This window comes from Dendronephthya gigantea, unplaced genomic scaffold (genome assembly GCF_004324835.1).
Source record: "Dendronephthya gigantea isolate DGI-Jeju-01 unplaced genomic scaffold, DenGig_1.0 000003F, whole genome shotgun sequence".
NCBI lineage: Eukaryota > Metazoa > Cnidaria > Anthozoa > Malacalcyonacea > Nephtheidae > Dendronephthya > Dendronephthya gigantea.
This window is the reverse complement of record NW_021163013.1, coordinates 18,766-44,836: the sequence shown is the minus strand read 5'-3', so window position 1 is coordinate 44,836 and position 26,071 is coordinate 18,766. Positions and strand designations below refer to the sequence as shown.

The window sequence follows — 26,071 nt, the reverse complement described above, 5'->3', positions numbered from 1 at the left end:
CAAAACTTTTGGAAAATCGGTTATGAGGGGGAAGGAAAAATGGTAATTTTCTTCAATTTTTCGAAATTTCAAAATTTAGTAAAAAATAGATCGAAATGGTTTCAATTGTGAAGTGAAATTACAAAGTGAAATTACATTCTTTGACGAAAACAATAAAAACTGTACAATTCAGCACATAAGATTATACTCTTTCGAAATCGTCACTTTTGTAAAATCGGTAACGGAGAACCGAAGGAAAAATCCTAATTTTCGCCAATATTTTCGAAAATTAAAAATTCGTTTCAAAACACCTCCAAATAATCCCAAAGTGAAATGTGATGAAAACAGTATATTTTGGCACTAAAATGATACCTTAAAAGATTCAAAATGGCAGGAAAACTAGGTAACAGAGGATAAGGAAAACTGGTATTTTTTTGTTAATTTTTCGAAGTTTTAATATTCGGATCAAAATCTCGAAAAGTTAAATTGAGCGAGTGTGCAATCAGCAATGGCCGGTTTGAATTTAGGGGATCAAACTAACTAAATGTCATCGGTGAAAATTTACTTGTTCACAACAATTACGACAATTGGAAACCAGGGTTTAAGATCTCTTACGCTTACAGACGGAAAAACAACAGACAAAGCAAACAAATTTCACGCTAAAACAATGTCATTTATTAGATAGTATGCCGCCTAATACAAATATTCCAAATAATTTGCTTTGAATCCATAGTATTTCCGGTCATTTTGTGCGTTTGTCGTGAATCTAAGATACATATAATAGGTTGAGACAAATTTGCCTTGCGGAAGTAATATGCCACTTAAGTTCACCAGTCGTTTATCAGTACTCTTTGGCCCACGATAGATTTCCACGCGGTCGTAACTCTGCTGTGTGTTAAAGTGGGAAAATGACAAGTCAATTTGTTTTCCAGGCATATGGATCAGCCAGATACAATCACGATTGCTGGGGTATTGACCCTTGAAACCAGGACTTGTTATAGCACCTACTGGTGCAGTGAGCATTCCACCACAATCTAAATTAAAGTATATATACATCTATGAGATCATTAATTTTAACGGGTCTTAATTCTTTATGGGAAGAGATTAAAATCATGATTGACTTGATGTGCATAGCAGCAGGTGAATAGCATAGTCATAGGGGCAGGTGCATAGCATGGTCATAGGGGCAGGTGCATAGCATAGTCATAGGGGCAGGTGCATAGCATGGTCATAGCAGCAGGTGCATAGCATGGTCATAGCAGCAGGTGAATAGTATAGTCATAGGAGCAGGTACATAGCATGGGTAAATCAGCAGCAGGTGAATAGCATAGTCATAGGAGCAGGTGAATAGCATGGTCGTAGCAGCAGGTGCATATCATGGCCATAGCAACAGGTGCATAGTATAGTCATAGCATATATCATGATTGACGTTATGTGCATAGAGCATAGTAGGAAAAATTAAATAAACCTTACCAACTTGTGAATATGTCAGACGGAATCCATTGCTTGCTGTAGCGCTGTTCGAAACAAATCTTATCCTCATGCTTTTACCAGACGAGGTGATGGCACGAGGTTTATACCCCACCCCTGAGAACTCCAGAATGGGTTCAGTTTTGTCAGTATCAAAGATGTACAAGAAATCTTTGCCAGCTTCAGTCTTGAACTCGGAAAATTCAATACGAACCTTCTTGCCGGTGGGGACCGTAATTTTCCAGGTACAATACAGATCGTTGTCGTAGGGTGATGGGAAGTTAGGAGACTCGATTTCACCAGAAGGACCGTGTTTGAAAGAGCCGCAAGATGTAGCTATAAAAAAGTGAAGATCAATCAATATAAAGGTGCTTTTACATGCACGATGGAATGTTTCTTTTAACTTTGGATACATTTATACTTTTGGAGATGTAAATTAATGAGTCTTAAAAATCGTCTATTAAGTGTGATAAACAAAGACTTTTCGTAGATGCCAAATTTAAATCTATCAAAAGTAGGAATAGTATTGCAAGTTGCATGAAAAATAGCACCGTGAAACAGAGACTTAATATTAGTATTAAGTGGGTAGTTTGACATGTGTAATCTGGCGAAATGGATTTTCCTGGCTACTGTTTGAGAGGCCATTGTAAATTTCAATATATTATTACAAAATGCAAATTCTATTATAGATCATGGAACAGGAAGCACCTAACATTCTAGGACTGAGGGTACCAAGAAAAAATTACTTATCACCGATTAAAAAAGTATTAAAAAGTGAAAGTCATTGCAAAGCAACATCGGTGGTCCCTAGTCTTGTTGTATACATTCCTATTGATTAAACTAACCCACGCAGGTAGGTGCCGATCCACTCCATAAACCATTTTCCTGACATTTCCTGTACTGTGTTCCAACTAACTTGTATCCAGGATTACAATCAAATGCTAGTACTTTGTCATATGTATACAATGATCCAACTCTGTAGCCGTTTGCTGGTGCTGGAATCTCACCACAGTTCACCACTGAAGTAAAAATTGACAAGAAAGAGTTCAGTAATGAGTATACCTGCGATGACTATTGTTTAAACATGTTTTAAAATATTTTCTTCTCCTCTCACAGTGTATTCACTCAAAAATAGTCGAGCTAGAAGTCGAAGTGATCTCAGAGCATTAAACCTTATTTTGGCACTACCTTTTAAAAAGAAGCACTATATACTTACAATTGCAAGAAGGTAAAGACCCGGTCCATTTTGCTGTACTCTGTTCACATGTCCTTTCGCGATCACCCACCAGTGTATAGCCTTGCTGGCATGTGTAGGACACCTTCTTGCCATATGTGTGCGTATCACCATGTTTGAATCCATTGTATGGGACACCTGGATTGCCACATGATCGAGCTAAAAGTAATTGAAATTTCAGCCAAGCTGCCTTTAACTTTTTTCTGTTCACCACACTAGCGGTGTTAAATGTTTTTAAGAATGTCCATTCCAGTTTTATTTATTTTTCCAAGAAGTTTCAAAAAAATTATTTAATTTTAACGATTTTTAGTCAAAACTATTGTTTCCATTTTGTTTCCACTAATCGTTAAGTTAGCTAAGTTGCAACAAATTGTGGCACAAGAATGGGTTAAAATTTCAAAATGATATAATTCATAATATTTACACCCTATATACATGATTCACAGTCATATTATAATAGCAGCCGCTAAAGCACATATTATTTGACATACAAAAACATCTCATCTTATGTTAACAAAGTATATGTTTGAAATGAGGTTCTCCAAGCAGGCTAAAAGGGGAAATGTCTTGCCCAGTGGCGTAGCCAGCCTGACGATTTTGTCCCGCTATGTAAATTTCGAGTTATTATAATAATTCATGTCTTTAGAAATTTATTGTTTTCACCGTCAATAAACACCAAAATATTAGCATAGCGGGACAAATCGTCAGGCTGACTACGCTACTGTTTTTGCCCTTGGGTGATACTTTCTATGCGGGGCCTTTAAAGTGAATAATGATACTAACAGATGGGATAAAAAATCATAAATTTAACTTCTTTACAATAATGTATTTTATTTTGCTCACCCAAGCACTTTGGTAACAGTGCACTCCATTTTCCATTAGCTTCACATTTTATTGTGTTGGCACCTTCCAGGTGATGCCGGTTTTTACAGCTGAAGTTGATGATTGAGTCATATTTGTAATTATTACCATGACGATAACCATGTTGTGGTTCGCCTGGATTTCCACAATCCACCACTAAAAGATCAAAATTATTTAGCTACAATTGCTATGAATACACAAAAAAATATTTTCAAAATAAACCAAGTAACGTTAACATATGGCACTTTGAAAAAGGGAAAGATATTCATGATATTGCGAAAAACATTGCTAATTTTCTCAATGTGATCAATACTCTTACACCTGATCTTCATTATTTATCATTTTTTCTAAGCAATGAATATAGCTACATAATGGGCGACGGGGTGACAGACATGTACCCGTAATCTCTATACTAAGTGTTCATAGTTTCTTACATTCACAGGTAGGATGAGATCCGGACCACCTTCTTGTCTGTTCACAAGTTCTGAAAGATGTTCCCTTGACTGCATAACCAACATCACAAGCAATACCAACGGTAGCACCAAGTTCTGACCGGAAACCATTTATCCTACCGTGTACTGGTGCTTGAAGCGCTGGACAGTAGTTCGCTGGAAGAAAAAAACGAGGAATTTCTCAGTCATATGAACGCGGGGTCTGCGGAAGATCGTTAAGTGCATGGGGGAATATTCATATTTTCACATTCAGAATCATTAGTTTCTTTTGAAATTGATTGTTTTTACGGTCTGCTAACATGAGTATATGAATATTTGCATTTTTTTGACCAGAACTAAATCAAGCTATTTTTTAAAAACCCAGCAATATACTAAAACACAAAGAAAAGATTGATGCTTGTATTCTAAAAGCTCACACTCAAACTCATCGAGTGAGAGATCTCAATTACGTCGTAACGATTCCATGATGGCATTTCCATGCACTGGAATAAAACTTCCATTGCTTAAGGAAGGACGTCCTAATAATTATATGAGTAATAACAAATTTTCTATGTCACACCCAAAGAGTCTAAGTGAGCTTTTAGAAAACAGGTTTTAGACTGGATAGCGACATTATAATTATTCAGCCGGAATGTTATAATTTGAAATACTAAAATTTGCTTTCGGATCCGTTCGTAAAAATGATCATGCACAGTTGTTAGAGTATCAAAGTGTGCTTAAAGTGGCGTTGCAAAGTCTCCTTTTTATGGGTAAATAAAAAAATAGGGAATTTCCTCACTTACGCACGCAAAGAGGCTGCGATCCACTCCAGTTGCTTGTCTTGCCACATGTTCTCGTTGAGACTCCCAGCAGACGGTACGATGAACCACATGTGAATGTCACGAGACTATTATAACCATTGCCAGTTTGCTGCAAGTTTGCGTGATCAACAGTACCTACGTCTGCGCATCTTACAGCTATATAAAATAAAAACCAAATTTAGTGGGCATTAAGTTTAAGATAGAATGATAGATCTGTGTAAGAAATACGAATACATTAAATAAAAAGGGTTAATAAAAGCTTACGTTTACACAGAGGCTGAACCCCAGACCATGTTTTATCTGCCATGCAAATCCTCTCATCTGAGCCAACCAGTTTGAATCCATCATTACAACTGAATGAGACAGAGTTTCCAAATACAGAAGCACCATTTATTGAGTATTTACCATTATGCGGATGAACTGGATTAGGACAACTGGCCTCTGAACGAGAAGAACACCATTAATAAATCTTTCTATCAAAATCATGATGAAAATGATTAGCATAATTACGGCAGTTTAATTGAAAATATCCAACACAATTTATTATAATTAATCACAAATGATGAGGGAAATTTAATAGAAATCCATACTATTTCACCAATATTTATATCTGAGGTAAAAATTTACTTAAATGTACATCATTTTTCAATTCTTCCAGCTAAAATCCAACACAATTCAAAATTGTTTCACAGCTTGGTTACTTATAACGAAGCACTTTCTTGTAAGATAATTATTAAGATCATAATTTAACCCTTTCAAAATGAATACTTAAAAAATCCGTGGCCAATTTTTTAGGGCGTAGTATATATGGAAAATTCCTCAGAATAGTTCCCACATTATGACGTCACAATCACTTGTCTTCGACCCGAATTTCTAAATCACATTAAAGATCGGTCAGCCTTTCGTTATATATAACAGGAAAGGATTGTCTTAACTTAATTCTGTTTAAGGCACTTTTCAATTTTGTTTCAGCGACTCCATTAAACCGAAATCAATTGACCGTGGTTTCTTGTAATTACCTGTACACGAGACGCCGTCATTCTGCAGAACGAATCCATGTTTGCAGTAGCATTTACGACCAAGGTATGTGTTGAGACAGTGATGAGCGCAACCACCATTCTTGGTATCACATTCGTTCTTATCTGCGAAAGATTTTCAGTCAGGATTACCTCGTTTTAGGGAATGTTCGCATTCATGAGTAGAAACCTGCGCTGGACGACGAAATTCATTTTATTTTGAAGCCCCGAAACACTGAACGCGATGCCAACGCGACGTAAATTTTCAGTTTTCAGAAATAAATTTAATTCTGTAAGGACATTTCAAGAGCTATGTGCCCCAGACAAGAGAAAATGTTAACTATCGTTCTATATTCATCAAGAATATCATAAATGACGAAACTTAGCCGCCTTTAAAAGCTGAAAAATTCGTAAAAAATCTCGTTGCGTTGGTGAAGGGTGTGTCGCGGTCATTATGGTTGAAACCAATACCTTCGCATCTTGTTCCCGAACCACGTAATACCATTCCGTGAGGACATGTGCATCGAAACGATCCTGCACTGTTGATGCAACCATGACTACAGACATTCTCTATACATTCATTGATGTCTTAATAAAAATGATATAATATGAAATATGTTTGTGTGTGTATATATAATATATATCCCCACATATAGATATATCCCCACCAACATTGCACGTTTTCTAGGTATAATACCACACAACAGTCATTCCTAACTCCATACCTTGACAAGTCTTTCCATTGCCACTCAGCCGGTATCCAGCGACACAGGAACATTTGAAAGAACCCGGGAGGTCAGTGCAACGATGGTTACATCCTGATGTCATTGATGTACACTCGTTTATGTCTAAACATAATCATAATTTCAATTGGCATATGAAGTATTCAGCAAGCTGTTAAAAAGGACAAGATGCACCATTGTTTATCTTACTCTCGCATGTCGGAGTTGTTCCAGACCATTTTCCCCTTGAACAGGTTATGCTGGAATGTCCCACAATTTTGTATCCAGATTTACATGAATACTGAATAGTAATGCCTGCCATGAAATTTGATCCACTGCGATGACCATTCACTGGAGTTCCTGGATCATTACAAGCGAGTTCTAAAAAGAAGGCATAGTTGAGATGGCTCAGCATATATTTATAAATTTACTTCCTTATATCCAATTCTTTAGAATGTAATAGGTTTTGGGTTACCTGTTTCACAGTTATGGCCTGTGTACCCTGCAGGACATTTACATGCGTATCCATAAGGAATCTCAGTGCATTGAGCAGAATTACGACAAGGATTGGGGGAACATGAACCTGAAAATAAAGGAAGTGTTAATAATTTTTGTAACTAATTTTATATATTAATTTTATAAATATATTTTTAAACTAACAACGAGATTTTCTGTTGTATTATTATACTATGGGTGTAAAATGCAATTTTTGCTTAAAAATGTAGAACAATTATCAGAAAAACCAAAGCTTTAAGGAGCTTCATACTTATTATTATAGTGCTATACTCATCAGATTAGGGGCCACAAATTATAGAAGAAAGTACCTGGTTTGAAGATGGGTCCCAATGTAACTAATCTATTTATTTTCTCCTAGGTCAGCTTCTGGTATATTTTATACAAGTTAACCAATAAAACAAAGGAGATTTATATAGAAAAATATGCTTTTATCATTATCGATACTAAATCGACACATGTATTAGAAAATGCTCTACCTGAATGAGATGCGGAGACACTAGCTCCATCCGAAGGAGTTCCTTCATGTTCTGAAAAAAATAGAAGCATATTAAAATTGGTTTATGCAACGTATTTCTATACTCTAGAACTATGTTAGCTGTGAAGAATTTCAATAAACTAACCAAGAGAGCAACCATAAACTTCAACCCTCATTCCAATTCCATTATGCCAAGTCAAAGGTTTGAATCTAATGAATCGAGCAACGATATTTACTTCATTTTTCTTTCGACCTTTGTTGTCTGAATTGCCAGTGAAAGTCTAAAAAACGATTGTTCGTTCATGAATTATTTTATTGATAAAATCATTATATCATACAATGATTACACTTTTTAAACCAAATGCATTCGTGGTGGTTGGATAATGCAAAAGCAATCTCCTTTGTTTGTGTAGTAAAACTTTGTTGTATACCAACAGTAGCGGTGGAAAGGTCTGGGGTTGAATTAAATTGTAGGGCGTGGCTCAGGAGAATGAAGAACACGATTAGTGGCGATAGTTGTGTAGTTCTGCCATCATTCTCCCAAACCATATCTGCAGCAACATTCAAGTTTCATTAATTTTGGTTAATTTTGTAGTTCGAAATTAATTCTCATCATAAATACATTCTGATTGCGAATGGCGATCATTTTTACATTCCTAGTAATCAAAACATGATAATATACCATCCATAGTATGCGAACCAACATGGGTTTTCGTTGTTTACCTGGGGTGATGTTTTCCACGTGTGTCCATTAGAACTGTATTGTACTTGATACGTTTTCACCCAGTAATGATGACCATCAGCCCCTTGTGTCTCCACTCCAGTAATTATCTTTTTTTTCCCAAGATCAATTTGAAGATATTGACCGTGATTAAAGGAGCTGGGTATCCATCCGCCATCACTATCAGGAACTCCTTTGATATTTTGTGCTTTTACTCCATTGGCTCGAGCATTTTTGGCACTACTGAGTGATGAACGTGCAGAACTTGCACTCATTTGTGCATCTGAGATGACGTGGTCTTCCACACCAAGCATTTCAACACAATCTAAGTTAAGATTAGCGAAACCATAGTTTTTAAAACATTATTTAAAAAAAAATAAGACTATGTTCTACGCTTTTCATTATATTTATTTGTGAAAATGCGAGAAATCAGATTCTCTAGTGAGCAGTTCATCCGCTCAACCGTAGTACAGGTTTTCGACATCCGTCGAAGTTGGAATATGTCAAATCTTGAAGTTTACATTCTACTGATGAAGGTCATATACCTGATCTCTTATCAATCAAGGTCAAAGATGGTTCGTGATGGTCAGTGATAATAGATATGACTAGTACGTGTGATTTCGTAACTCAATCTAGTCCCTTCCATGCCCGTGTGTCTTAAAGTGGTAGTGCATGCATTTATGGCTCAGGTATGGCTCATGAATTGTGAAGGTCGCATGTAGTACACGAAGTAGCGTATTTCTCCAAAAATATGTCAAATAAATTTTTATATGCAACTCATATATGTATAAGAATAATAGAGAACTAAATATAAATTATTGCACAATGTAGTTACTTTGAACGTTATGAATAAAACTACGGATAATTTAATTATCTCCTCGCAGATAACTGATTATCTGTATAATAGGTTGATGCAGCGGTTTAAATGACTCTCATATCATGCAGAACTATATTGAACTGTTTTAAACTTCATGAAGCTTTTGAAGGTTACAGAGGGAGTTCAGAGAGAGAGAGGGAGAGTACAGAGGTTCGATAACTCCCTCCCAGGACTAGAAAGCTCTATTAATTACTTACTCAATTCATAGTAGTCGTGTCCAGTATTATCCGGATGTGATACGGCAACATTATGACGATACGATTGACTGAGATAACATTTCTTTGAAGAACTGTGGTAATCGAATGATCTGCATGGGAATCCAGTTTCTTGTGTACATTTCACTGCACAATCTTCCGGTGAGACCCCGTGCAATGTCTTGTGGTCGTTTGATGGGAGTTTGGCATTGTACACGGTCACGAATTGACGAAGTAAAGCAGAGACTGAAAAAAAGGTAATCATTTATGTGAAAATTTAGATAAGAAAATATGGTAACTCTTAAAGGTTCTTTAGAATCTTACGGTTTTGTTTTATTGAGACAGGCAAGTTTATTAGCGTGAATTCAATCTTATACTTTGGGTTGCCGTTAACGCAAGCAATAGCTTAAGGCCCGCTTAAACTTTTTATAAAGAGGACAGTTACGAATGTTATGATCATGCAATAAAGTTCCATTAACACATTTGTAACTTGTTCATATCTCTCAAAAAGACACAAACACTAGTCAAAACTAGAAACAGGTCTCTATCTGTATATTAATGGTGACTGGTCTCTGTACTAGCTTTGTACGTGAAATATTGCTTCTTTTTTTTTTGTTAAACACTTAACTCCCTCATTTTTGTTTATAGTTTTGAATAAAGATAATTTTCTTATCGAAAGAGAGAGAAATTACGAGAAACACAAACGGGGCTATATATCTGACTTACCATCACAAGCATAGGACTTTGGGGTCTTCCTAAATTCACCAGTCAGTTCAGGAACAAAATCGGCCCACGAAATAACCACAGCATCATTCCTGGAATTCATGCAGCTTCCGGCTAGATTATAAATGTCCTGTGCGGACAATACGGTGTTATAGACGGTCATTTGACTCATATCACCAAGGAATGCTTCATAAGGATTATATGTAAATTGGTCTTCATCTGCTTCCCAATCTTGTTCCTGACCAAGCACGAATTGGCCTCCGGCCCTGATGTAATCGCCTAAAAGTAATGAAACATGTCGTCGATTTCGAAAATTATCTTTTCTGAGTCATGTATGCTAATTTTACACTAGTTAGCCAACCTATTGGTTATGATTATAGGCGTGTATTGATAAATTTCGACTACATTCGGCAAGCTTTTATAAATTTCTCTTCATTCATGTTCTCCTGTTTTTTTCTATTTATTAAGAATTAAAAACAATTTACTAATTTTTTTGAGAAATACATGCATTCATACGAAGAAGTTTGAATTTTGTATTTTCATTTTAGTAAACGACTCCTAAATAAACCAAGTGAAGTTAGACAAAGATATTACCTTTGGCAATCGGGTTTGATGCGCGCCTAATTTCTTTGCCGTCACGATAGTACACCCATATACCATTACTACTCTGCCACGTGACCGCAACATGATGCCATCGTCCGTCGTTTATTCGGTCAGCAATGTAACCAGTTTGGTTGTTTATTTGAATGGTTAGGCTTCCATAATCCTGAACAACCAAGCCATTCTCTTGAACATATTGACCCTGTTTCACTGAATATGAAAGTGGAGTGCCGGCATTTTCCTGGTCGTCTGTTCTCATCCAGAAAGCAACAGTGACGGCACGAAGGTTTTCGTATAGTTTTCGCTTTGAGAATGTTCTGATTTCTGATGTTGTAAATGATAGATCGTAATCCGACGAGTATTCTGAAAGGGAAATTCGCATTGGAATAAAATCTTAATAACGACATTACACGCCAGCAATACAGTATTGCCATAAAGTGATCGACAATCAGCTAATGTTAAGATTAAAAAGAGGAAATCAAAAAGGTATTGTACAGGGACGTAACTAACTATAATTAGGGGGGTGAGATGTTCATTTATTCAATTCTATTGGGGAGATTTTTTTTGAAATCACAATAACCTAGAAATCTGTCAACCAGGAGGGATAAATGAATTTCCTCTTCCCGACTTATTCCCCTTTTTACAGCTCTTGAATTTACCTTTTTCGCAGGATTTTCCAGCATATCTTGGAGGACATTGACATTCGAAGCTTCCATCCTTTTCCACACATTTTCCTCGTTGACAAGGGGAACTATTGCAATGATTAATTCTGGTTTGACATCTTTCTCCTGTATATCCTGCCATGCAATGGCAAATATAGCCGTTCACCTTGTCTTCACACCTGGAAATGAAGATGGTCCCGATTTAAACCACAGGGCTTGGGAATAATAGGACAAAGGCGTCAAAGAAAAATATTGATAGTAACTTCGACAAAGAAATGCTAGTTTGACAGTCGGATCAGGGGCGTGGGAAGCATCAAGAGCTTGGGGGAGGGGGGCACCAGCTTCCAGGGGCACTTTTGGTTAATAAAAAGGGCAGCTAAAAATATGTATAAGGAAGGCATGATTGCCAAATTGCAAGGACACCACTACTGGTTTATATTTATGCTCATCAAAAAGATTTGGGCACGTGTAGGTGGGCATACCTAGGAAACAAAAAAAGGCACCTTCGATTTTAAAACAGTATTTACAGCTATATTAGCTTCACTAAAAAGGCATTTTTCATCACACTCTTGGTCCCTTGAAAAACTTTCAGTGCATCATGTGTCCCTCGGGTCCTACGCCCCCGAATCTGATAGTGTTAACGCCCCTGAAGGGTTCGATTGAAATCAGCACCAAAAATATTTTCTTAAGTAATCATTTTGGGAGAAATACATTATTGAAGACCCAATGTAGTATTCATGGGAAAGAATTATTTCCCCACTTTATATTTCTACTTACTTTCCATTTTGACCACAAGGATCACTGGCACAATCATCTACATTAATCTCACACTGATCGCCTTTATATCCAGCCACGCATTCACACCGGAAGCCATCGACGTCATCTCGACATATCCCACCGTTCTTGCAGGGTTTCTTGAAACAATCATCTCGGTTTACCTCGCAGAATTTCCCTGCCCAGCCATTCTGGCATTTACACACATATGACCCGGGAGTTTCGATACATTTGGCACTGTTTTTACATGGATTACTTCCACATTGAGGAAGAGGTTCGTCGCAGTTCACACCTCCAAAACCTGGTGCACAGAGACATTCATAGCCGTCGATCTGAAATTGAAAATAAAACGAGACCTTCTTTATTATAACTTTGTATGGCTTGTATCGATCACAGCATTCCTGCACTGCTTTATAACTACAGACTTATATTATTGCCAACAATATTGCAACAAAATTTTCCCTTGCTGTTCTGAGAGTGATAAAAATTGTATGGTCGGGACCATGCAGTTTTACTCAAATCTTTGCGAATCATACCCTAACATTTATCCTAATCATAGGGATCAATCAAGTAAGACAATCAAGTAATGACCACGTAGACTAATTTTCTAATTCTTCAAGCCAGGGATGGGGGGAGACCCTGCAGTGAGCATCAGCGTTAAGTTTCTCAAAAATGTTTTGGTCCTTATACACTAATATGATAAAACCACTCTTTAACTGACTTTGGGAATATACAAATGTCAAATAATTGAATCACCTTACCTTATCAACACATTCGGCGTTACTATAACAAGGATTTGAAAGACACTGACTGACTTCGTCGTCACAGTTTTTCCACTAAAACCGTCCCGACATTCACACTCATAGCCTTCCCGCTTGTTTAAACATTTCCCGTCGTTGTTGCAAGGATTCGAGGCACAGTTGTTGATTTCTAAAGAAAAAAGTATTGATTTCTGAAGAAAAAACTCACTTTTTCAAACAGATGATCTTCGCATTCGCAAAGGCCAGTTTTTATACATGGTTCGTGGGCGGTAATCGAGCTTTGAAACAGCATGCAACCGTCTCTCCGAATAGCGATTTTGGCAAAAGTTTTTAATGCCCTACATTTTTATTAAACCTTCATTCGCGAACTCAATTCAGTTGGACAAACCTATATTCCATTTACGTCTGACGTAACAGCGTATGCGTATGACTCAGGCCGTGGGTGTATGGATTAATGTGATGGTTACCAACCAGGCAAATTGAAAAATTAGCTTGACCACGGTGGGAATTGAGCAGTGATCTTTGGTTTGCTAGTCTTCAATGTCTTCCAACTGATCTACTATTTCTGACGTATACTAATTTACCTAGACAACGGGCTTCCGTTTTTGCTCCTGGGCCATAAGTTGACTTCTTCCCTTTGCAAGGGTAACAACTTAGTTTTCCCTCCTCGGGTTGATAAAATCCTTTCTCACAAGGTTTGCACGGTTCAACACCACTGGACGAATATGTACCTGGAGCACACTTCACTATAATCAAAGATAAGTGTAACGAATAATCCTGATGGTAATGAGAAATGACACTTATTCGAATTGACATCAATTAAAGTAGGTCATGAAGTGGTATAGGCATGTGAAGAATCAGAGTATTCTATGCAATGAGTTGTGCGAACGAGAATTATTACTAAACTTTTTTTCCAATCATTTATATACTAACTTCCGCACTCTTCTATCTTTGATGCAGCAGGCAGAACCGTTGTAGTCCCAGCTGGGCACTGCTTGCATTTAGTGCTCCAAGTTCCAGTGCTGTAATACCCGAGACCACATGGCCGACAAGGACCTAATCCAGTTAAGGAGAAATAACCAGGCTTGCATATTTCTGTAAGAAAAAAATATGCATCGTGAAAAAAAGACGGCTTGACATTGCTACCCAAACAACACACCGTAGAGAAAAAATACTATTATGGACAAAATTATAATAATATACTTCTTTTATTAGTTTTTATTAATTACTTCAGGTTTTAAAAATTTTCACCTAATAGTCAAAACAATCATTATCAGGTCCAGCGTGCTTCTGACACTCCTATATGAACGTGCCCGATATGCATGACCAGAAGCGTAGCCAAGATTTTCGGAGAGGGTCTACAGTGCTGTCCAAAAATAAAGTAACACTGCGGTTGCCGTTCGGTAGTTGTTCGGTTGCCGTTCGATTCCGGTCGACCGATAGAAACCGCAGACGACCGCAGGAGAAAAAATACGATCGCGGTTGCCTTTCGCTTCCGAACGGAATATTATGAACTGCTGAGAACGACAACGCAATAATCAAATCGAAAAAATCTTAAGAAATTTCTGTCAGAGTCGGTGAGACCTCACCTCCGTCTCACCGCGGTTCGACCTCGGTCTGACCGCGGTTATAACCGTGGTTTTTATTAGGTTATTTCTGGACAGTACTGTAGGGGGGAATAGGCCGCCATTGTTATTCGGGACAAAGTTCGTAAAAAATTATTATAGTCAATGGGCTAGCTCGTGTAACAGGGTTTAATTCATATTTTCACAGGACCCCAAAATTTTACTAGGGAGCGGGGTTTTCTGGCCTTCGCCCTAGCTACCCATGCGTGTATGACAGTGCAGCACAAGGGATAGTTTACCTTTGCATGATGTGAAATTCTTTTCATCATTTCCCAACGTGTAAAAACCAGGTTGGCATTTTTTGCAACCAAATTGGCCTTCAGCATCTTGGTATGTGCCGTTACTGCACAGCTTACATTTTCTATCCCCGGCGTCATAGTATTTTCCAACTGGACATTGAACTAAATGAAATTAGTAAAAAACTTAGTCAAGTTCTACTGTAAATACCCTAGTAGCGACATATCAGAGGATAAGAATTAGGTCAGCGGTATTACTCAACAATAGAGAAAACGTTACATTGGCAAATAGAATAAATAGAAGAACAATATTTTCCGAGTTTCAGTTAGTTCAGCTGTTTGGTGAAAAAAAAACAAGTCATGTATGCATGCTTATCTTTTTGAAGGTGACTTCCAAATAAAGTCAAAATTTTACAGTTTTAATCGTTGCTTATTTGTATGTTTGGTGAAAAAAAACAACAAGTGATGCATGCATGCTTATCTTCTTGAAGGTGACTTCGAAATAAAGTCAAAATTTTAGAGTTTTAATCGTGGCTTATTTGTATGTTTGGTGAAAAAAATACAAGTCATGCATGCATGCTTATCTTCTTGAAGGTGACTTCGAAATAAAGTCAAAATTTTACAGTTTCAATCGTGGCTTATTTGTATGTTTGGTGAAAAAAAAACAAGTGATGCATGCATGCTTATCTTCTTGAAGGTGACTTCGAAATAAAGTCAAAATTTTACAGTTTTAATCCTTGCTTATTTGTATGTTTGGTGGAAAAAAAACAAGTCATGCATGCATGCTTATCTTCTTGAAGGTAACTTCGAAATAAAGTCAAAATTTTACAGTTTTAATCCTTGCTTATTTGTATGTTTGGTGGAAAAAAACAAGTCATGCATGCATGCTTATCTTCTTGAAGGTGACTTCGAAATAAAGTCAAAATTTTACAGTTTTAATCGTGGCTTATTTGTATGAATCATGTATTGCCTGATGTCTTGTTTATTCGAAAGACTTATAATCCTTAAATAATAATCCTTAAGACTCACTGCATTTCTCAATTTTTCCGTTTTCTTTATTGCATAGGCAGCTGGTGTCAGCAGGGTAACTGTTAAAGTTGTTTTTGCAGTTGTGGTTTAAATAGTCGCATCTTCCAACAACCGCACCATTTACGCCAGAACAATACGGCTCCGGTGGAAGGACGTTTGGTGTTTTGACTAAATCCATTTTCATTTCATTCTTCCAGTTTACATTATTAACATTTTGTTTAACCTCACCAAGGTACTGGTTTTTCATTTCAGTCTTAAGCTTTTGGAAATCGGCTTGACTTCCGACTGTTTTACTCGGCGTGACGGTGAAATCTGCTTGAATATGAAACTATAGAATAAAAAGTAAATCAGCATTGAGAAAAAGAAATAATTATATTGAATGTAGTTAAACATACTTCTTAATTTCGCTGCGAAATCATTTTTTATATTATTGTTCCCAAGGCGGTACGAGGCGTCCTAATTCCGCTGGGAGATTCATTACACTAGCGTATTTTGAAAAAACACAGCGGAATCCAAAGTTGTCCAAATTCTGTCATTTTAAATGTCATGGACGGTCGACGTTGGATGGTTTTGTTAGTTATGCGCATGTGCGAAATTTGGCGAGTAAAGACTGGTAATCCGCAATGTCCTGATTGGCTAGGCGGAGTTTGTATTTAATTGAGAACGTCAGCACGTTTAGTCCCTGAAGATTTTGTATTGTTTTGACGTTTTGAATGTTGAATTTCCTACCATTAATAGGCTGTAAGAGTGCATAAATTGTACCTGGGGCATAGACTAATAAATTTCCTGCTTGAAGCATTTGAAAAACAGGTGATGTTTATGACTATATTTGACTAAACCAGCATTTGATTCATTTGAGTCATAAAGTCAGCTTAGACTTGGCAGCTAGGGAAATCGGTTGTTTGGATTGGGTTGGCGAGGGGTGCATGCATGCGTGTATTTGTTGTAAATGATTAAACTAATGTCGATGGCGAGCATTATATTCATGCGATGGTGAGTATTATATATTCGGGGTGGATTTAATAATATTACGGGTGATGTTTGAAAATTGTGCCAAGAATTGGATGAGCAGCCGGGGTGATTTTCAAACATTACGAGACCCCAAATCTACCAAACAAAACTAAATTAATATAAATTATTTTCTTCCTTGGAATTGATTGTTTTTACAGTCAATGAATCGTTTTCACTGTCAATTGACCTGCACTTGAGTTATTTGAGGGGAAAATAATAAAGAAAATGTACCTCCATTTCCAAGGTATTCCTTCTTCTTCTTCGTCTCCTTGAGGCATCAACCGAACCACAGAAGACCTGAATATTTTCCACTTTACAATTCTTATTCGATTCGCAGAATGATCTCAGGAACTTCATAGGATCACTAACAACGGTGATAAATCTTTCTTTTAAATCAGCCTGGACTTCCAAATCATTGCAATCTCCTTTGAAATAATACGAACTCGACATTTTCAATGTTCCGCTGTTAGGATCTTCTCGGCCTGGTATGAAATTTTAAAATGTCGGTCAATAATCATGCAGTTATTAATGGGATGCTGGTCCAGATACGGACCACACTCGACTTCATACAATAAATTGTATCAGTTTAATAAATCAGCTTAAATACTCTTATTTACGGACCAAATCTCGTTATATTTAAATTCTGTTTAGAGAGGCTGCGAGATGCCTGGAAGCCCATAATTGTTATTCTCAACCTATAATCCTATATTTAGTGTTAAGTTAAGTACTTTCAAAAGTTCAAGATATTTTTGTTTGAAATAGCTACTGCCTTATTTGGCTATCATTTCAACAGCGAAAAAGAAACGAAAATCTTGGACATGACTGACGTCCACATAATTTATGTCGATCGGTCCACGCCTTTTAAAAGCAACTCTAAAAGATTAATTTTCCATCATTATTGCGACATTAATAGGAATGCATGTACTTACGCGCACAATCCGGCCAAACAGTTGGTTGAAAAGGTGGGAATGGTGGCCAATAATGCCAAACACGGTTCACACAATAATAGAGGTCTTGTGGCTTATACCCAAAGTCATAACCTTCCTTACAAAGGGGTTGACATTGATAGGAAGGGATAGTCAGGCATACCAAAGCACCATTTTTAGGTCGCTTTTGTAATTCACATGTTGGAACTAAGGAGAAAGGTCAAATAATCGCATCACCATAATTATAATTGTTAGTATGTTTTGCCTGGTCTTAATGAGAGGCTCGATGGCACACGCAAAAAGCCGACAAATTGGTTGAAATAATCTGGATAATAATCTCAATAATTTTTTCTGGTCTTTTTTACATGCAGAATGACGAAATGAATATACTGTTAAAAGTCCATTTTACACTTGCAAATTTCTGCGACATAAACGAGTATAGTTATGAATCAACTCGTTCACATCTCTTAAAAGAAGAATATCGAGTTTAAAACACACATCAAAATACGCCGGACGGTGACTTCATAATGTTCGTAATTATAATAGTAATTAAGTTATAATTTTGAGACACTCCGTTTTGCACACTCTTGTGTCTGTGGTGTAGAGTTTGCTGTTAAAATAGTATAACTAAAGGTTTCGTTTCACTCGATATAAACCTTTCTCATAAGACGTTTATCTAATAAGTTTGGCCATAAATAGGTGCAATGTTATGGAATTTGATAAGTTAAAGTTACTTACTTTTTAAGTGAATTTCAAACGTACAAGAGACGTTTCTGTTATTACTTGGATCTGTGGCTGTATAGGTAATCTACATTCATATATAATAACACCAAAGATCAGAACTACAGCAAATCGCCATTTTACTGATCTTTATTATGCATGCATGCCACAGATTTTTTCTTATAATTTCGCCTGGCAATGTCCAGCAATTGCAGCTAATTCCAAACAATGTTTCTAATCTTTCCCTTGTCATGCAGTTGCAAGTTTATAAGCAAAAACTGACAAGACTATACTCAGTCTTTTATAAATTATTTCAATATAAATAATTTACTTTCAAACTTCAACTGATCCTCGAAGCATTTTGTCAAGTGAAAATCACAGAGTATACAAAATATTTTGGAATTTTGAACAATACTAATTTTTGCATCACAACTTTTCACTTTCAAAACCACACTTTTTCGTAGGAGACAATATAAATTATATTTTAAATAATTTCATGCCACATTGTACCTGATGTTGTCCTTCTTTAAAGAGCGCACCGTTTGGGGTACTGGGTATGACCGTAGGATTCATCCCTGAGTTATCTTGAAACACCGGATCTTCCCAAGAAACTCGCATTTTGTCCGCGTATGGAGGTGTTGCTATAAATTCTTTGTCTATTTTCTGAGAACAATTGGAATAATAAGGCGCTTCTTTGTCTAGAGTAAAATATGTAAGATGATGAGGTAAGAATTGAGCGTACATCACTAATTTTAGTCTCATTCAGGCATAATTTCAAATTTTAAATCATTTCGATTTCACATCATGAATTAAGCTTGGTTCAAACTTGTCTTAAGAATCTTGGATTCCCTTTGTCTGAGGTCACTGGTGCGCAAAATGCATGCTTTGTCTATCGGAAAGTATCACAATGGATCCCCGATTCTTAGAAGCCATGCAGCGTGAACCAGGCCTTAAGCCTGGTAATGGTCCGGCTTATAATAAAGACCTACAAAAATTCGATCTGAGTGTTTGCACACCGATAGCTGGAGTTTTTATGTGTATTTAATTCCACAAATGTAAAGGAAACCGGATGATCTTAGGTTTTTTCTTCTTTTTAAAAAAATAATACACTTCGAATCACACATTGTCAATATTGCTTATATTCAGTTAACAATGCACTGGCCAGCGGCGTAGCCAGAACGATAATTGGGGGGGGGCATATTCATATATTCGTGATACGCAGGATTAATTTCTTTTCAAATCAATTGTCTTTACAGTCTGTTTACGCGAATATATGAATATGGACCCCCCCCAATTATCGATGCTGGCTACGCCACTGGCACTGGTCTAGCTATAATCTTCATTTCCTAGTACAAAGATGCATATTAATTTATATATGGCGAGGGTATAAAAAAAATCTTGGTTTTCATGCCATTCAATGAGGAGATAGTGTACTTGGCGCGCTTCGGGAGTCGCGACGAAATTAATTAGATTAATGGGATGTAGGTTTTTAATGAAAGATAGCAAACACCTCTTACTCTAAAATAAAACTAACACACGTCAGAGGTGCATGAGAAGTCATTCTCAATTTACATAATTATCGGATGCAAACCAGCCGCACAGGCCTCATTGAGATATTGTTTAAGCCCGAAATATAGCAGAACTTTTTTCATTCGGAAATAAAACATTAAGTTATCTTTCCGTAATTATTACACTCTGAGATTATGTGCATACGCGGTAACGTTTTTGATGTTTTCATTTTCGTTTTCAGGCCAAAATGGTTTCAAACACAGTCAATTTACAATAAAAGTTCAAGCTAATTATTGAGCATAATTCTCCTTGGATCGTGTTGACAAGACGTCATGGGCACATAGCCAAAGAGGATAATTTTTTTGTTATTTATTGATTTCTAAATCCAGGAAGCTTACCTTGGACCTCAATCGAGAATTCACAATGTGCTTTGAGCCCAGCTTTGTCTGTCACGATGTAATGGATATTATGTTTTCCAATAGTAAACTTTGCTGGACTTGAATAATCGCTCACTTCCTCTAATGTTACTTTGTGATTAACGTCGTTCAGAATTGAGTTGTCTTCGTATTCAGGTACTTGCCACTCAACCTCAGCCGTGTTTGTGCGGAATGTAGTATTGTAAAAGAAGACTCTGTTACTTGGACATGTCGTAAACGAAGGCGGTTTTACATCTGAAATATGGACGCGTCAAAATATTCTTAATGATTTGTTTTAAAGCATAGAAATATATTTTCCTATAATAATTTTGAACAAAGAAAAATTCCATCTTTGGTACCTATTTCAAAACGTAAAAATGACGATAATTAGCTATACCTTGTTGAAAAAGCAACCACTTTATTTTGTATAGGTGTGTAGACAGTGTTTATAGAGGCCGAATTACATTTGCAATTCTGGTGCGATTTATTACGATTCTCAGGTTTGATGATCGTGATGACAATACTAGTAGATTACGTACTAGTAATTTCCTCAATCACATCCATCAAAAGAAGAAAACTTAACTGGAAAAATTCATGCGTATATTGCATGCATCAAATTGAAGCCTGTGTATTTTCTTAAGGGGCGTAACTAGAACGATAATTGGGGGGGGGGGGTTATATTGATAATTACATCAGTTCGGCTCAACGTATTTCTATATTGTAAGCTATTGCAATTAAAAAAGAAATCCGCTGGGCAGAGCTGAACCTATTTTTAATTCAACGTAACGTAAAAACGAAATAAAGAATAACAATCAAATTATCCATACTTAGTTGAGTAATGTCTCACTTAAAGTTTGATATATTACATATAAAGTTTAAACGAACAGTTTCCGAGATATTCGCGTTTAAAGACACAGTAACGTTTTGAAATTTGTAAAAAATCAGTAAAAAATGGCCTGTTAATTTTGTTTTAACAATACCGGTTTGTAACATAGTTTCTTGTAACTCATTTTTTAGTTTTTTGAGAAAATTTGTCTTTTACTTGTTCTATTTAAAGCAGCAGATTTAGGAAGTCCCTCATGACTAAGAACCTCAAAACTTGATGGAACTTCGCGAGGCGATTGTTAGGTCATGTCGCAATTTGGACGGCCACATGATTCAAAGGTGTTTTGATGGCATGCTGACACGCGCAAGAAAGTGTGTTTTTGCCGGTGGACATGAATTTGCAGATGAATAAGAATATCAAACGTAGTATATCGAAGTTTACGTTAGACATTACTCAACTAAATATGGATTATTTGATTATAATTCTTTAGTTCGTTTGTAAGTTGTGTTGAATTAAAGATTGGTACTTTTTTGAGACATCCGGTATGTACAACACCCCCCTCACTATCGTTCTAGTCACGCCACTGATATTCTTAACCAATCAAAACACTTGTGGTTAGCATAAATAATTATAATAACTATGATAATTATAATAAACAAACGAAATAATTATAATAATTATTGTATGTCTTGTACCTATACAAACTTGAGTAGCACCGTCCCATGTGCCATCAACTTGACAATACCGAGTTGAAGACTGAGATCTTGTTGCGTTGAATTCGTATCCATCAGGACATTTAAATATGCAGGCTGAGTCAAATTTCAGTGATTTTTTAATGCAGTTCACGTCGTTCACAGTTGCTAAGTCCAAAGAATTCAATGGCGGACATGTCACAACTGAAAAAACAAATATTTTCACTTAAATCTAAACCCAAACAGAAAAATTCATGTTCTATTTATATTTAGGACTTTTTACGTAAAGGGAGTATTGACATGATTTTTCAAAGTCATGTCCTGTTAGGGACGGGAAATAACTAATTAATGTATTCACGGAAAAAGGTTAGGGTTGCACGTGGTTGACAAACGGAAAAACTTTGCAGTTTGCACAATAAGCAATAATACACTACGGATATTATGATCAGTATCTAGAAAAGGCAGTTGATGTCTTGATCGAGGACACAACACTACACGAAATACAATTTAATTGGAAGGAACACAACCTGTTGTTGGTTGTATTTGTTGCGACTATTGAGCTGTTCCCCATGCATACGGCCCCAACAATCCTGGTGTATTTGTGGTGTATTTAGAAGACAACAACCATAATACCAGCAGACTATTTCATTAAATACGAGAAAACATACTTCGAAAAATGATATCTTGTAAATGACATCTTTACAAGATGTCATTTTTTAAGGTGCGTTTTTTTGGTATTAGAAGACAACATACATTTAAAACGGGGTCGTGTACGCTACTACAGTCAAATGCATTCACTCTGTACCTTCACAATTCGTGTCCTCCCCAGTCCACGTTTTATCAACGCGACAAACCTTCACACCAGATCCGACAAGACGGTATCCCCTCGAGCATTTGTATGTGCATTTTGTCCCAACACGAAGGTCAGTGTTAGTGCAATCACCATACTCCGAAGCTGCGTTTTCAATTCTGAATTGCGGACACAGGATTCCTAAAATAAATTGTATTTTTGGAATCATTGGGATGTTGTACACCAAGTTTATTTTAAACTTTGTGGTTGCTAGAACTTCAACCAATTTGCGTATAGTCTATAGAAGACACTAGGAAATGATACAGTAAAGGCCCTGCTACACGGTGTAATTTTTCTTGCAACTTGCAATCCCAATCCAATCTTTTGAGAGATGTAAATTTTTATTCAGGTTCTGCACGATTTGAATTGTCTATTTTTCATAACCAGATTTAAATTATAGGGGCCTAAATTACAAATTACGGAAAAATATACGAGCAAACGCAATGCCTAATTATTTGAATATTTTAGTCCTCTAAAGGGTTCTTTTTCACTCATCGCAAGCTCAGTGCAAATACTTGCATCCATACTTTAATTAAAATAAAACCATTTTCATTGGGTGAAAACCATCGCAGCCAGTTTGCGCTCGTCTGGTAACTGTGCTAAATGAAAGAGTCATTATTTCTTACTTTGACAACTTGGTGATGCTTCACTAGGCAACCAGAATGCTCTACCAACGTTGTTGTCTCGAACCGAACACGTGCGTGTCTTAATTAAAACAACGAAAAGAAAGAAATTTTAGTTGCTTAAGAGGATTCTCATGCAGGATAGTTGAACACACCCAACGGACACAAGAAAGAAGTTTAGCTCCATCAAGTACAGTAAATCACACTGCAGTTGGTGCAGGTTATTTTCTTCTCACGCCCCTGAAAGTGAAAGAAAAACTCAGGGGTGTATTAGGGGATTTGGGACTGAATACAACAGCAGCGGCTGCATCCTCGTCCCCAGGGCCTAGCTCCTATGTGGAGAGCGACGGAGCTAAACCCTGGGGACGAGGATGCAGCGGCTGCTCCAACGTGATCATATTTATGATGGCATTGGTCCTTATAATGACAATTTATATTGGTCCTATATAACGTGATACAATGTCATGTCAGTTGCTGAAACTGTATCTTGATTCCCATCATTTTCAAGGTATATGACCACGCGGTATAACAACAATTAAGAGGAGATTAGCTTGTGGGTACGCCACGTAAGTATTTGATACTGCAAAGGTTTCGTTAACCCGGGGCTTCATCAGTGCAATTGCACTATCAATTGATACTTTATCATAAAATAATTATTAATAACTAAGCATTAACTGTGGTATAAAAACTGCCTAAAATAGACAAAACACTTCTCGACGTTTCGACCTGAGGGCCTTCGTCGGGAGAGTTAACACTCCTAACGAAGGCCCTCATTGTTACTTTCTCAATTGTTACTTTATCATTGCACTGATGAAGGCCCGGGTTAACGCACCGAAAGCTTTGAAAAGTACTTACGTGGTGTTACTTATTGATGTCATGCAAACTTACAAGAATATTGTAAGAGGAAACTCGTAAAGATGTAAACTAACTCATACTTTTGCTCGAATACCACAATAATTATTAAGTAATAAAAAGTAATAAAAATATTTTTGCCGTCAACTCTCTGACTATATTTGCTGGCGAAGAGAATAAATCTTACCACTTCTCCCATTAGTTCGAAGCCATGATTACAATTGAAAGAGCACGTACTGCCATAATCTCTTCCGCAAGCTGTCGGGTTGGTGTACCCATTTTCCGGTACCGGCAAAACCAAACATTTTTTGACTGAATAAAAAATGTATTTTTTTCAATATAGAATGTCGAGTCTAAACATACTTTTATTCTCCCAGAGAAAATTTTTCTATATTTAAGGTTGTCTACGATATGATTACTTGCATGGGGGGCACTACTGAAGAATTATCTATAGCAGCGAGTTTTGTTGAGAAGTTAATCTCTTCTAAACATATATGTTTAAAATTACTATAGTAATTTTCAGAAATAACCTTCACTGGGGGTGAATAATTTCAGTTTGAAAGACTAACTGTTCAATTTATAACTGAAATTAAATGAAGTATTGAAGCTTCCTTACTTGTGCACGCCGCTCCACTTGCTGGGTTTCCTTCATATCCTTTATTACATACGCAATCATTGATCGAAATACTTCCATGTTTGTTGTGACCAGAGTTATCGGGACAGGATGTGCAGGATTTTTGAGCAAGACCTGGATATCTTTTGTACGTACCAGGTGTACATGCTGGTAAAGCAGAAAATGGCGATTTTTATCTCTCTCAATATCCTGATTTGTAATGCTGATGATTTGTAATAGACCTTTCCCTTTTTAGCTTTCAAGCGCGCAATGCGTGACGGTAGCTGATTATCAAGGTCAATTTAAGTTGTGTTTTCGACATGTTAAGGATAGATTTAGTTTAACAAAGAAGCGAAAAGAATCGGCAAGGTTTTCTTACAAAAAAAATCGCTTCTAAGCAGAGCGATATAAGGTCAATTTAAGTTGTGTTTTCGACATGTTAAGGATCGATTTAGTTTAACAAAGAAGCGAAAAGAATCGGCAAGGTTTTCTTACAAAAAAAATCGCTTCTAAGCAGAGCGATATCGCAACTCAAAGTTTCTGGATAATCAACTACCATCACGCATTGCGCGCTTGAAAAGTCGTGCAAGGTCGTAGTTGTAGTTGCTTTATTTTTAAGTGTGTAACACTTTTAATATACAATTCATTGATTGCTGCATTGAAGATCCATGCAAGCTTCGCTGCAGGCTGTCATTTTTTAATAAACCATCATTTTCATGGGTTACTGCGAAAAAAAATTATTATGATTCCAATGATGTCTCCGGACAACAAGAAACCACGTGATTGATTTTGACCAATCGCGTGAGTGGATTTCGGCCAATTCACAAAGATTGTATAAATTATGAAATAAGAGTAATGACAATAATAACGATAATTCTGAAATCCATGCATGCCCATGCAATACAGGTCTGTGTTTAAAACGACCGGTCGAGGTTTTGATCTCATAAAAATCGAGACATGTCTAAATTTATTCACACAGTCAGGTGTTTCAACAAGGGAAATTAAACCCTGAGAAATTAATGAAAAATTTACATAACAAATGATTTCGGCCAGAAATTGTTTTACAGAAATGCAGCTTTCTTACCGCATTCCATAATTCATTAATTTTGAACATTAACCCAATGCTTGCATAAAAAAATAACCAAACGGACCTTTATATATCGTAAATCCTCCTAGGTTAGAAGGATGGTCTAACTTACAAATGTATCCAGAGAAGACGCTACCGCTACGCCACCTCTTCAGTAGAAGACTGGGCGGCGGCATAAACCACATGCAAGGACCTACCGGGCGCGAACCTAGAGGCCTA

General features: G+C 36.8%; 1 protein-coding gene across 1 annotated transcript in view; it reads right to left on the bottom strand.

The window, feature by feature from the left end:
* Nucleotides 1-638: 638 nt before the first annotated feature.
* Nucleotides 639-26,071, bottom strand: part of LOC114542537 (sushi, von Willebrand factor type A, EGF and pentraxin domain-containing protein 1-like) — a 35,492-nt gene continuing 10,059 nt past the window's right edge. The window contains 37 exon segments of the mRNA XM_028562061.1: nucleotides 639-1,013; nucleotides 1,453-1,785; nucleotides 2,295-2,468; nucleotides 2,666-2,842; nucleotides 3,527-3,700; nucleotides 3,979-4,152; nucleotides 4,779-4,952; nucleotides 5,061-5,237; nucleotides 5,816-5,938; nucleotides 6,284-6,400; nucleotides 6,538-6,660; nucleotides 6,745-6,915; nucleotides 7,010-7,117; nucleotides 7,527-7,577; nucleotides 7,671-7,806; nucleotides 8,249-8,571; nucleotides 9,321-9,563; nucleotides 10,044-10,319; nucleotides 10,635-11,003; nucleotides 11,300-11,481; nucleotides 12,080-12,408; nucleotides 12,838-12,905; nucleotides 12,908-13,006; nucleotides 13,422-13,583; nucleotides 13,771-13,932; nucleotides 14,702-14,863; nucleotides 15,728-16,055; nucleotides 16,970-17,220; nucleotides 17,668-17,871; nucleotides 18,403-18,472; nucleotides 18,895-19,082; nucleotides 20,292-20,564; nucleotides 21,831-22,031; nucleotides 22,633-22,818; nucleotides 23,304-23,382; nucleotides 24,340-24,464; nucleotides 24,769-24,933. Of these exon segments, the coding sequence (XP_028417862.1) occupies nucleotides 673-1,013; nucleotides 1,453-1,785; nucleotides 2,295-2,468; nucleotides 2,666-2,842; nucleotides 3,527-3,700; nucleotides 3,979-4,152; nucleotides 4,779-4,952; nucleotides 5,061-5,237; nucleotides 5,816-5,938; nucleotides 6,284-6,400; nucleotides 6,538-6,660; nucleotides 6,745-6,915; nucleotides 7,010-7,117; nucleotides 7,527-7,577; nucleotides 7,671-7,806; nucleotides 8,249-8,571; nucleotides 9,321-9,563; nucleotides 10,044-10,319; nucleotides 10,635-11,003; nucleotides 11,300-11,481; nucleotides 12,080-12,408; nucleotides 12,838-12,905; nucleotides 12,908-13,006; nucleotides 13,422-13,583; nucleotides 13,771-13,932; nucleotides 14,702-14,863; nucleotides 15,728-16,055; nucleotides 16,970-17,220; nucleotides 17,668-17,871; nucleotides 18,403-18,472; nucleotides 18,895-19,082; nucleotides 20,292-20,564; nucleotides 21,831-22,031; nucleotides 22,633-22,818; nucleotides 23,304-23,382; nucleotides 24,340-24,464; nucleotides 24,769-24,933 (6,998 nt within the window). The 3' untranslated portion in view covers nucleotides 639-672.